Source organism: Panicum virgatum, chromosome 9N (assembly GCF_016808335.1).
Source record: "Panicum virgatum strain AP13 chromosome 9N, P.virgatum_v5, whole genome shotgun sequence".
NCBI classification, from domain to species: Eukaryota; Viridiplantae; Streptophyta; class Magnoliopsida; order Poales; family Poaceae; genus Panicum; species Panicum virgatum.
In genome coordinates, this window is record NC_053153.1 from 10,725,361 (window position 1) to 10,737,849 (window position 12,489).

A 12,489-nucleotide genomic window follows, 5' to 3' on the forward strand; every position below is an offset into this window, starting at 1 on the left:
ATAAAATTTGAACTTCAAAAATACATTTATTTTTGGACGGTGGGAGTACGTACACATAACATAAAGTGGAGACTGCAGTCTGCAGGGACGTGCCATGCCAGTATGCCACTCGTGCAAGGATAGCCCTTGGATGGATTCAGTGCCACGTCGCGGTCATGGCAGCCACATCGCGTTTGCATTTCGCTTCTAAGCTTCTACTACCACTATTACCAGCGCGTGCCACCTGTGGGCTGTGGCTGTTTGCGCCTCGTCGGCAATTCACCGGCCCCCTTGGGCCTTGGCCGCAGGGCGGGCCTGACATAGATTTATGGGTATTTAGTTCAATATTCAAAATTTCTGGTTAAAAATATATACTAATATGCATATACAAATAGAAAATAATAGCATTTCTAAATATATTTACGTAGAAGGTCGTTCTAAATATTACTTCTCTCTATATTATTGTGTCATCATAGCAGTTTTCTCATACCGGATATCATATTGTTTGAATTTTGACATATTATGAAACGTGACCCATAAATTTGAAGGATGAAGATCTTAAAATGGCAAGTATTTGGGATAGGGTGCAGATTTTATTTTTATCTGGGAAGGGAGAGAGATGATTTAGAATGGAGTAAATTGCACCCCATATCTCTAAACTTGTAGAGACGTTTCATCTAGATCCCTAAACTCTCAAACTGTCTATCTAGATTCCTAAATCGTGTTAAGAAGTTCATTCAAGGTCCCAAACATGCCACGCTAGCTTCGGACACTGACGTGGCATGCCACGTAGTGCCACGCTGATAAATATTTGCAAAATTTCGATAGGATGTAGATCATTTGCATCTTTTATATTGACACACATGTAAAACTCTCTGGCTGTGTTTAGATCCCCAGAATTTGACTTGAAATTCTAAAATTCCCATCACATCGAATCATTAAATATACCAAAAGACGCATGCATGGAGTATGAAATGTAAGTAAACAAAATAACTAATTTCACAGTTTAGATGTACATTTCGAGATGAATTTTTTGAGCCTCGTTACCCCATAGTAAGATAATATTTATCACAAACAAACGAAAAGTACTACAGTGCTTTTCAGTTCGGAACGGTGCCAATTTTCAGGATCTAACACACAGCCTCTTTCAACAAGGAGTGCGGACAGGTCGACCTGCAGGCACTTTAATAAGGATTCTACGGACTAGTCACGTTGCCGGATGCAACAAAAGAAGAAGAATTTTGACCGTATCATCATGGCTACCCCCTTAAATTTTTTTTTTGAAATATCTACCCCCTTAAATTTCACCCCGAGAAGAAATACTCACGCGGCGCGGCAGGAAAAAGAGAAGTTGGTGCTTCCTGTGAATGAGGCATTTGGACAGCTACTGGTGGAAAGCTGCTGTGCTCTAGCTTCGCCTGATCACCTCAAGCCTAACGTGCGGCCTGCATTTTTTTTTGTTTTCTGTTTTTGAAAAGGATGCGCCATCTTGCTTCAGATTCAGCGCAGCTACGCACGAAAAAGCTTCCGGCAGGAGCCGCGGACACGCGATCGAGTTGGGATGTATCAGCCGGATCGCTTCTCACGCGTACAGTCACCGTACATATCCTCCTGGACTTGCCTTCGCATCTACAGTTCGATCTAACGATTGCAGGCTGTAGCCTTGAAGGTGGTCGAGTGCTCTAGTCTAAGAGAGGGAGGGGGTGAATTAGATAGTAATAAAACTTAGACATTTGGCTCCAACTAGTTTGCACAAAATTTAAACTAAAACATGCTATCTAGATGTGCAACTAGATTGTTCTAGTGTGAAAAACCCATATCCCAAAAGAGCTTAGCAACATATAGCCTTTCCTATCAAGAAATTATTCTATGAAAATAAAGGCACACAAAATGCTAGTATGAAATGAGGAAGCTTAATGAGCGGGAAAGGAGATAGCAAACTCTTGACGCGGTTGTTTATCCCGTGGTTCGGTTAACCACAAAGGCACACCTACATCCACGTTGTTGTAGCATTCACTAAGAGTATTGCTACTCGGCCACCAAGTCTCTTCCGTAAACACAATCACGGTCATCTTGGCACCGGGTTCCACTAAGTAGCTTCTCCACAAAGGATGGGGGTCTCCACGTCCCCCGCACAAAGTGTCGTCGCCGCTCCACACTAAGTCGGAGGGTCGATGACGTTGCCGGCGAGCTTCAAAGCTCCAAGGTGCCGGCGCACCAAAACTCTTGTTTTGGTTCACTAGAGAACCACAGCACAAAGGCTCAAGGCCTTGCAATCACACTTACTAAGAGCTAACCTTTACACAACACTCTTAAAGTGTGCTAAGGGCTAAGGATATGATCTTGATGCTTTTGTATGGCTTGGAGATGTTCTTGAGTGTGTGTGGGATGTCCAGCAACTCCAGCAAACTTCAAATGGCCGGGGTGAGGCGTATATATAGGCCACCAAGTCTTGTAGCCGTTGCTCCAACGGTTAGCAGAAAATCTGCGTATCATCGGATGAACCGATGCCTCTGGCTGGGGTAGCGTCGGTTCATCCGGTCACTTATAACCCGAAGTAGCCGTTGAACTCCTGACAGCTGACACAGTGACCACCGGTTGAACCGATGCTTTGTACCGATGCATCACCGGTTCATCCGGTGCTTAAAGATCTTCTTCTGGGCGCTGACGTCATTACACCGATGGTATGCACCGATGCTTCACCGGTTCAACCGGTGCTGAAGACTTGGCTCTTGCGCGACTTGCATCGTCTCTGGAACACAGTACGCCCAATGCACCGATGCCTCTTTTTGAACCGTCGGTTCATCCGGTACCTATAAGCTGACTTGGCTTCGATTCCCTTCTGCACCAAAATACCATGGCGTCGGTTCTTCCGACAACAATCGGATGCACCGATGCCCATGCGTCAGTTCTTCCGGTGCTACTGCCCGAAGAGCTTTCAGGAACCCCCATAGGGGCGGCCCTTCGGGCCTAGCTACGCCTATCTTCTCTTGTCTTTGTCATCAGTTGAACTGAAATCAAATTGCCTACCCGCAGAAATCAGATTGCCTGGAAATGTGCAATAATTATGTGAAGATAAGGTGATGGTTCTCCTTATCTCCGATCGGCGCAGGTCCGTCGTGCGTCTTTAGCCGCGGGCACCGTTCGGTGGGATAGAATTTTCGGTATTCCGTGATGATCGTAATCTCCGTCGTGATTCGCCTGCTCGCCACCGCCGCCGGTCGGCCCGCCGCGTTCCGCTCGGCTGGTGAATCGGGAGAGATCTCTTCCGGCGGCGCCGGAGGGCGGAGGCCGGAGCGGCGGCTGGCGGAAGAGCCCTCGGGATTACATTTCCATGGCGCGCAAACCGACGGACGGTGGATGCCCTGGCCCTGCTGCACGCGGTGGAGCGTAGCCTAGCCCTCATGCATGTCGTGTGGCCCGTAGTGCATGGGCCCGAGGCTCAAAGCGGCTGCTGATGCTGCTGCTACGCGCCGCGCCCTCGCCGCCCAAGCCGTGGTCCACTGGTCCAGCGGGATCACGCGAGCGTCGGACGGCACCGTCAGCGTTGAGCATCGACGGGAGCGGGGGGCTCGATCGATCGGTGCCACTGCCACCAACCGCTGGAGCGTGGCGACGTCGTGCTCAATGGTCATGGTCTTGTTTGGTTTGTAGCGTGTTAGGAATAGTAATAATTTTAATCATTAATTATAGTAATTATAGTATCAAACAAAATCAGTTTACAAAACCAACTTCAGAACTCTTGCGTTAGTGATTCTGAAGAATCTAATAAGGTTTTTGACCGTGCGATTAGAGCATGGGCACTGTAGTATCACTGTAGCTAATCATCAATTAATTATTGTCATTAGATCCGTCGTGAAAAATTACACCCATTTCTAAAAAAAATTTATAAATAAATCTTATTTAGTACGTCATGCATCCAAAATTCTCTTTTTGAAAAACGCGCGCGTTAGTTTTATTGCAAAACCAAAGAAGGCAGCATCGCGTTTCGACTTCGCTTCGTTCGAGGCCGCTAAGATCCAAGCCGCGTCAACGATTCAGTAGCTCCGTCTGGACGGACGACACCGGCTGGTGATTGAGTATTTTTGAATCAGCGAGACTCTTCGTCTTCTTTAGGATGCGTTGTGGGCACGGGAGTTGGTCGATGCGTCTGTGAGGCAGTGTCCTCGGCTGATTCGCTTAGAAGTAAGTCCTCCTCTGCGGCCTCCACCTTGTGGAGTTTGGCTCTGGTGTCCAACGATGATTGGGAAGCGGCTTTGGCGGCGGTGATGAACGGATCTCTGAAGACTTCGAGAAAGATGAACAGGAGTTTTGGACTTCTTTGTAATTTTTCTTTTTTTGAGGTCCTGCTTGTGAAAGGACTGGTGTAATGCGTTAAGATCAATACATTTTCCTTCTAAAAAAGACTCTTAAATTTTATAATCTATACTACCTGGGTAGTAGAAGTTGCGGCAAAATCTGAAATGTTTAATTTGGATGGGTAATTTTGCTCCGGGACACTTCACAGTGTTGGTTTTTGTCACAGGACACTACTCAATATTGATTTTGCTGCATGACACTCTTTCAATGTGAATCTTTACTACTGAACACCACATCCACTATAATATTCATTTTTTTGGTTTAGAGGATAGAGAAAATGAGTAATCTAATCAAAATATTCTTGCAATGGCAGGCTGCTAACAAGTGAGGAGTAATTTTGCTCTTAGACACTCTATGATATTGACTTCAGAAGAACATGAAATCTGTTGGTGCAGATCGAGGCCGGTCGAGCGGGCGGACCGCAGGGGCAGTCTTCTGTCTGCAGGCGGCGGCGGTCCGGGGGCCCTGTGCCCCCCCCCCCCCCCCCCCCCCCCCCGAGGCGGCAGGACGGGTCGGGGGCCAGGCGGCGTCAGCCCCTGCCCCCACGCCGCAGAACAGAGGTGGCGGGACGAGTGGCCAGCGGCGTCAGATTGGAGGCGGCTTGCTGGGAGCTGGCGGCGGCGGCGATTTCTGGGAGGCGGGGATGGGGTCGGGCGGGTGAGGTGCCACCGCTCGGTGCGGACGGGTGGCGCAGGGTGATCGAACGGGCGGGCCGCTTGGGTTCAACAAGTTAGGGTTAGGACAGGGGTAGTTTGGTCATTTTGAAGTTTTTCTCGCTCCTTTCTTATCAAAATGAATATTATAATGGGGTTGTGATGTCCAGTAGCAAAGATTCACATTTAAAGAGTGTTCTGCAGGAAAGACAAAATTTAGTAATGTCTTGTTGTAAAAATCACGATTATAGAGTGTCCATTAGCAAAATTACCTAATTTGGATCTCGAGCAAAATTTCGAAAGCTGGATTCTAGAATCTGAGAGTGATGTACTACGACGCAGATGTCACACGACCTCAGCAGCGTCTGTATCCTCGTTGGGCGGATCAGCAATTCAGCATGGATCCAACTCCCCAAATGCGTGACGGTGGCGCGCGCATGTGTACGAGAGAGTGTGCGTGTAGATAAGCTCGCTAGTCGTTGGGAACGGGACGAGTGAGCCACCATAGCGATCGAGCTGGGTTTATCTGCTGAACCGCTTCTCACACCGTCACACGCAGTCATAGGACTGGGCATACACGCAGTCATAGGACTGGGCATTCGGTTAGTGCGGTTAAATCGGTTCGGTTAATTCGGTTTTGAAATATTTCGGTTATGACAAACTCTTAACCGAAATTGTAGCTAGAAATCTTTTAACCGCGTAAATTCGGTTGCGGTTAAATCGGTTCGGTTTTGCGGTTAACCGTAATGTATACAATACATAAATAACAAGCAAATTAGAATGAAATTATGACATCAACTACAAGCTATTGGCCACTAAAATAAGCTTAGAAAGCTAGAAAAACAATTAATGTAGCCTCACTTAGATATCTTAATTATGAAAACCAAGAATTCTTGATATCTCACATGATTATACATATATTTAAAACATAAGATAAATACATATTACACTCAACTTGCTAAATCGGTTAATTCGGTTAAATCGGTTAGTGGCACATCAAAACCGAAATAATATGCGGTTAAAGAATATCTCAAAAATTTTAACCGCAAAATTAACCGTTAACCGAATTAACCGACTTTTACGGTTAAAGCGGTTCGGTTCGGTTCGGTTAATCGGTTTCGGTTATATTTTGCCACCCCTATGCAGTCATCTCCATCCACCATTCCTCTGGACTCTGGTGATCTGGTCTGATTTTCCGAATACGTGGACCTGCCTACCCCGGCGCTGTTTATTTGCCTGTAGCACTGTAGCTTCCGCGACGCGGCACGCAGATGGGTGAGGAGCGGAGGGCCTGTCAGCAGTCAGCACGGACGTTTCGTTCGCGTGCAATGCATGTGCTGCACCTCAACGTACATTGCAGACGAAATCGCAGCGAATCCTTCCTGACCCGTCACTATCCGATCCAGCCTCCCTCTCGAGACATGGCAGGGAACATGAGGTCGCGTTTAGTTATCCGTACAAAAATTTTTGGATGTCAAATCAGCATTTTGACCGGATGTCGGGAAGATTTTTCGGATGCTAATTAAAAAACTAATTTCAGAACTCACTTGGAAACCACGAGACGAATCTTTTGAGGCCTTTGACCGCGTCATTAGCACATGTGGGTTACTGTAGCACTTATGGCTAATCATGCACTAATTAGGCTTAAAAGATTCGTCTCGTCATGTACATCCAAACTGTGTAATTAGTTTTGTTATTTAATTACATTTAGTGCTTCATATATGTGTTTAAAGAGGAGGTGAAAATTTTTGGGTGAAAATTTTTGGGAACTAAACGCGCCCTGAGTTACAGAACCCCATTCAGTGAAGGGAGAGTGCAAGTGCTATTATACCACTTCTACTTGAATTAAAGTGAAGGGACCCAAGTTAGGTCGTTGATCGGACCGGAAAGGATCGGCCTGGTAGGGTTGGTTCTTTGATCTGGAAAGATTGCGCGTCCTAGCCTTTTCTCCCCCGGAACACACACCACAAAAATGCCTGGAAAGATTAAAGAAGAGAACGGCGGGCGTGGAAAGAAGATAAAGGCCGGTGGCGATACGATCTCCCTTATCTCTCAGCCCGGCCGGCCGGCCGGTCCATCCCTCGCGGTCGAACCGGCCTCCATGTACGGCCACGAACTGCATGCCGCCGGCCGCCGCTTTATTCCGGCGCGACCACCGGTGATCGTACGTCGCCGTCCCGATCATGGCTGGCCGCGGCGCCTGCACGCCACTACGGGCGACGTGGCGCTTCACCTCTGACCGATCGATCGCGTCGTCTTCCTCCTTTCCGTAGCAAAGCGTACGTACGCGCACCTGTATGTGTGTGTGTGTGTGTTTTGCAGCGTCGACACGGCACGACCGCACGAGCTGGCCTCGACCGGAGTTCGGAAATGGGTTCACAATGGACGCGGAGGCTCGGGCGTGCAAGGTCTTCTAAGCCAAGTGGAAGTGAGCCGGCGACGACGCATCTCATGCTGGAGTGCTACCCTGTGTCCTGCGGCTCCGTACTCCATTGTTGTTTGACAATTCCTGCGTGTTATCGCCAAGTACCAACAGGTTCTTATTCTGGCTCTCGACTCCGGTCCGTATACAAGCTCGCGGTCATTTATGTTTGACGCCAGCTAGCTCAAAATTGAGCTAATCAAGGTCATCTATAAACAAACAGAGGGAGTATCTCCCAGTCAGACACTCAAAACTGTTTAATATTAGAACTTGTTCATACTATACTACTACTGCAATTTTGAGTGTCTACCGATTCACTGTAGTGTAAAAAAACTGCAGTTCTGATTTTATCCTACATCAAATCATCTTAAGTTTGACAGAATATGTAGAGAAGAGTATCAATATGAAGTACTAGATAGATTAGTAGAAATAACTCTCCATGCTCCGTGCAATTCTGACCGTCGAAACAACAACGCTAAAGGAACAGAATAACAACTTTGTCAAACTGAACCGAGCATCGTGTCAAAAAAGCATCCACTTTTTACCAAAGCACTCCAAATCCACCGAGTGACAGCGCGTGCGGCCGAGGACAACCGTACCACGGAGCCTTCCAGAATTCAAGCTCCCAATTCCCAAAGTCAGCAACGCACTTCAGCGAAAAAGGCCACCAACCACACTCGCCTCGCCTCTATTTATAGAGGACCAGCCAGCTCCGGCTGTGACACACAGATCATACTCTCAACCTGTGCAGCAGCACAAGAGATTCAGAGAGAGAGGTGTCCCTGTCATTAGAGTCTCTGCTCGTGCTCGGCCTTGCCAGAGGAGGAGGAAGAGGAGAGGAAGGCCATCTCCGTCGTCGCCATGGCTCAGCTCGCCGATCTCATCAACCTTGACCTCTCCGACTGCACCGAGAAGATCATCGCCGAGTACATCTGGTGAGCGGTGCTGCCTTTCCCTCTCGTTGCATCCGATGTTTCTCCGTTTCCGTCAGTCACCATGGTGTCCATTGGGATCTTGCATTCTGGCTGCATTTCCTTTTGTGTTTATTTTACATGGAAGACAAGCAAAAGATAATCGCACTGGCAGGAATTTCCATGACCATCTTACGGATGCTTGCATGGATTATGTTAGTTTGAAAAAAAAACTTAATGAATTTTCTTTTGCGAAAAAAAGCTTATGAAATCTTGTAATTCCACCTTGTCTGATCCAGGGTTGGCGGCTCTGGGATGGATGTGAGGAGCAAAGCCAGGGTTAGTACACCTTTTCCTTCCTGCCTGATAACCATGAACCCTTATCTTGATCAGTTTTTTTGGACGATATGTGCCGTGCAAGTGTGCCTTCTGAGCTGTGACAACTTTTCAAGTGTCTTCTTCACACGAAAAATACTCAGCTCTCTTGCGTTTTCCCAAAACCAAAAAAGTTTTCAAGTGCATGACAGCTCCTCTGACTGCCTTTTACTCATCAGACGCTGTCCGGACCTGTGGATGATCCTAGCAAGCTTCCGAAATGGAACTTCGACGGCTCCAGCACAGGCCAGGCTACGGGTGACGACAGTGAAGTCATCCTTTGGTACCATGCTCCTGACTCCATTATTCATCTCCACCTTAACGTGCGTGCCTTGTCGTTGAAGCCTTGAACTAATTCGCTTTCGCATTTATATTTTTGGCACCAAGTCCCCAAGCCATCTTCAGGGACCCGTTCAGGAAGGGGAAGAACATACTGGTAATAACAGACCCTCCTTTGATTCATATCTGCAGATTTTCTGCATGAATGTTGGTCATGGGTATGGAGATCTTTTATCTAAAATTTTGAGCTGTGTGTAGGTTATGTGCGACTGCTATGCGCCGAACGGGGAGCCGATTCCGACCAACAAGCGGCACGGGGCGGCGAAGATCTTCAGCCAGCCTGATGTCAAGGCTGAAGAACCATGGTCGGTATCTTCAGCTTTTCCATATCTGCAGTCCGGCACAAATTGGACTCATTTGTTGTGTACAGATATTTCAGTCAATCAGTTGGTGTTTCTTATGGTGCATGTGTCCAAATTCAGGTTTGGGATTGAGCAGGAGTACACCCTTCTTGAGAAGGACACCAACTGGCCTCTTGGCTGGCCATTAGGCGGCTACCCTGGCCCTCAGGTAGAGCTAGGCATCTGTTACAGTAAAAAGCTACTTTTCAGCATGATTATCAGAGAAGAAAACTAGGGCTGTTTTCACTTCCAAAATTTCTCTCTCCAAACTTCACTATTCACCTATCACATCAAATCTTTTACCTCATATATATATGGAGCATTAAATGTAGATAAATAAAAAACTAATTACATAGTTTTGATGTACACGACGAGACGAATCATTTGAGCCTAATTAGATCATAGTAGGACAACAATTACCATAAACAAACGAAAAGTGCTACAATGTGCCACAATATCCGATGTGACTCTTTTTACCACTATTTTACGGATCTAAACACAGCCTAGGTGGAAATTCCGATAAAAAAACAGTATCGTATCAGAGTTCAGAGTTGCTAAGTTTATAGAATGATCCGTGCTTGCCAACGTGCATGAGTTTTTAGTAACCGATGGCCTAACAGGGACCTTACTACTGCGCCGCCGGAGCGGACAAATCGTACGGGCGGGACATCGTGGACGCGCACTACAAGGCCTGCCTCTACGCCGGCATCGACATCAGCGGGATCAACGGGGAGGTCATGCCAGGGCAGTGGGAGTTCCAGGTCGGCCCCACCGTCGGCATCTCCGCCGGCGACCAGGTCTGGGTGGCCCGCTACATTCTCGAGGTACGCAGAGCTGCGCCCGGTTCTCCTTCTGCCCCTCATGTCGATCGGATGAGGGATGCCGAGACGTGGCGTGTCGTGTCACTTGTCACTGTGGTTTACTTAAGCAGGCGTGCGTTTTTTAATTTGTTGCCCTGTGGTTGGCAGAGGATTACCGAGATCGCCGGCGTGGTCGTCTCCTTCGATCCCAAGCCGATTCCGGTGACCATTTCTTCACCAATTGTGTTTCAGTTTTTGATCCGAGGCCATGTTACCCCTCTTGTCTAATCGCTTATTACACATGTCATCTTTCTTGTATGTGACTGCAGGGAGATTGGAATGGCGCTGGTGCTCACACTAACTATAGGTATTATATTAGAATACAATAAAATAAATAAAATAGTGTCAAGAGCAAAGACAAGCTTAACTAGCTGGATCACGAGCCTAACCTGCTCCCTGGTGTGCATCCAGCACCAAGTCGATGAGGAGCGAGGGCGGGTACGAGGTGATCAAGAAGGCGATCCAGAAGCTGGGCCTCCGGCACCGGGAGCACATCGCCGCGTACGGGGACGGCAACGAGCGCCGCCTCACCGGCCGCCACGAGACTGCCGACATCAACACCTTCATCTGGGTGAGCGCCACGAGGCCGCAACCTCAAACCAACTGCACATTTCTTTCATCAGCCAGGTCACACACGCAACGGCATCTCATCTCTCTTTTCCTGTCAGGGTGTCGCCAACCGCGGCGCGTCGGTGCGGGTCGGCCGCGACACCGAGAAGGAAGGCAAAGGTGAGATGCAGTGCAGGCGGCGAAACTTTCTTCGGCTGGGCTCAGGAAGGTTTCGACGGGGGGTTTTGTGCTTGATGAAGCAAGGGCTGAACCGTGTGGGTTTTCTTGGCTCGTTGCAGGCTACTTCGAGGACCGGAGGCCGGCGTCCAACATGGACCCGTACGTGGTGACCTCGCTGATCGCGGAGACCACCATCCTGTGGAAGCCCAGCCATTCCAACGGCAACGGCGTCGCGGCACCTTGATGGTTCTTCCCGGATCCTGCGGAGGGGCCACGGGTTTCTCCGACCCGAGTGTGTGCGTGTGAGCCGCGCTGCGGAGATGGCAACTGAGACGGACGCTGTCAGACAATTTCAGATGACAATAATAAACTGCCGTGTGCTCCTTCTCGTCGCTCTCGTTGTTTGCTTGGATGTCCTGGTCTATCCTTGCTGATCCCTCCGACCCCCCCCCCCCCCCCCCAATAGATAACGTTTCGAACAAACTAATTAATTCATAAGTTATCAGAACGTATCGTTTAAAACAAGCTAACAACTTTTAGAACAAGCCAAACTTCTAAATGATTGGTCTTCAAGAAAAAAAAATTATCGACGGGAAGGAGCTCAGAGCATCCGATCCCTCCATCAGAAGTCAGGAACAGAGCTCAGCGGTTTCCATGTCCAGATGTTTACAACTGTAATTACTACAAAGCTCAGCAGATTGAACTAATATGAGTTAATTCCCTCAATACCATCAAAATTTAAGGTAATTTCTTGAATGTCATCAAAATTTAGGCCATTTCTGCATTGCCACTAAAATTTTAATCTAATCCCCTCAATGACATTTCCATTAGATTTCGAGAGGAAACCGTCAAAATACTGTACACAAGTGTTAAACTCCCATGTATACATTTATTTTGTTCCGTTTCTACCCTCACAAAACCTATCCCATCTCACCTCCCAGTCCCGCACGCGCACCCCCCCCCCCCCCCCCCCCCCCCGCGCCGCCAGGAGGGCCGCCGCAGACCGAACTGCAGGAGGGGCGGCCCCCGCGCGCAGGACCTGCGCCCCCGCCGCCCGGAGGAGCAGCGGTAGGGGCGCCGCAGAGGCCAGCGCCGCCAGGAGCAGCCCTGCCCTGCCCCCCACCTTCCCCAAGGCAGCTGCCGCCGGAGGCCTTCCCCAAGCGAGCTGCCGTCAGGAGGCCGCGCTGCCTAGATCCGCGCAAGCGCCCTCTAGATCTCAATTGCTAGTTGATGCAGTCTAGGCTTGTTTGGTTCCCTCGTACTATGAACAGTAGCGCGGGAATCTTTCATGCATGAGGTCTAAACGAAGTCTATTTGTAAAAACTTTTCATAAATAGGTGTAACTTTATGCGACGAATCTAATGAGTCAAAAAAATCTTCGATTGGCTACAGTGATACTACAGTAACTATCGTCTAATCGTGCGGTCAAAGGCCTCATTAGATTCGTCTTGTGAAGTAGCGCAGGGGTTGTGGAATTAGTTTTGCAAATTGACTTCATTTAATACTAGTAATTATTAGTCA

At 48.3% G+C, this 12,489-nt stretch overlaps 1 protein-coding gene across 1 annotated transcript; it reads left to right on the plus strand.

The window, feature by feature from the left end:
• Window positions 1–8,066: 8,066 nt before the first annotated feature.
• On the plus strand, window positions 8,067–11,362 carry LOC120692336 (glutamine synthetase root isozyme 2-like). The gene is made up of 12 exons (XM_039975606.1): window positions 8,067–8,348; window positions 8,624–8,663; window positions 8,879–8,982; window positions 9,087–9,135; window positions 9,237–9,343; window positions 9,461–9,548; window positions 10,000–10,203; window positions 10,348–10,401; window positions 10,509–10,546; window positions 10,651–10,810; window positions 10,908–10,968; window positions 11,088–11,362. The coding sequence occupies exons 1-12, from the start codon at window positions 8,275–8,277 to the stop codon at window positions 11,210–11,212; spliced, it is 1,104 nt and encodes a 367-aa protein (XP_039831540.1). The 5' UTR covers window positions 8,067–8,274; the 3' UTR covers window positions 11,213–11,362.
• The last annotated feature ends 1,127 nt before the right edge of the window (window positions 11,363–12,489 follow it).

Bases quoted from the DNA above. Each gene is read 5' to 3' on its own strand.
- LOC120692336 (XM_039975606.1), top strand. From the start codon at position 8,275: ATGGCTCAGCTCGCCGATCTCATCAACCTTGACCTCTCCGACTGCACC. The intron at 9,344-9,460 runs GTCGGTATCTTC...GTCCAAATTCAG, and splicing joins GTCAAGGCTGAAGAACCATG to GTTTGGGATTGAGCAGGAGT. The intron at 10,204-10,347 runs GTACGCAGAGCT...TGTGGTTGGCAG, and splicing joins TGGCCCGCTACATTCTCGAG to AGGATTACCGAGATCGCCGG.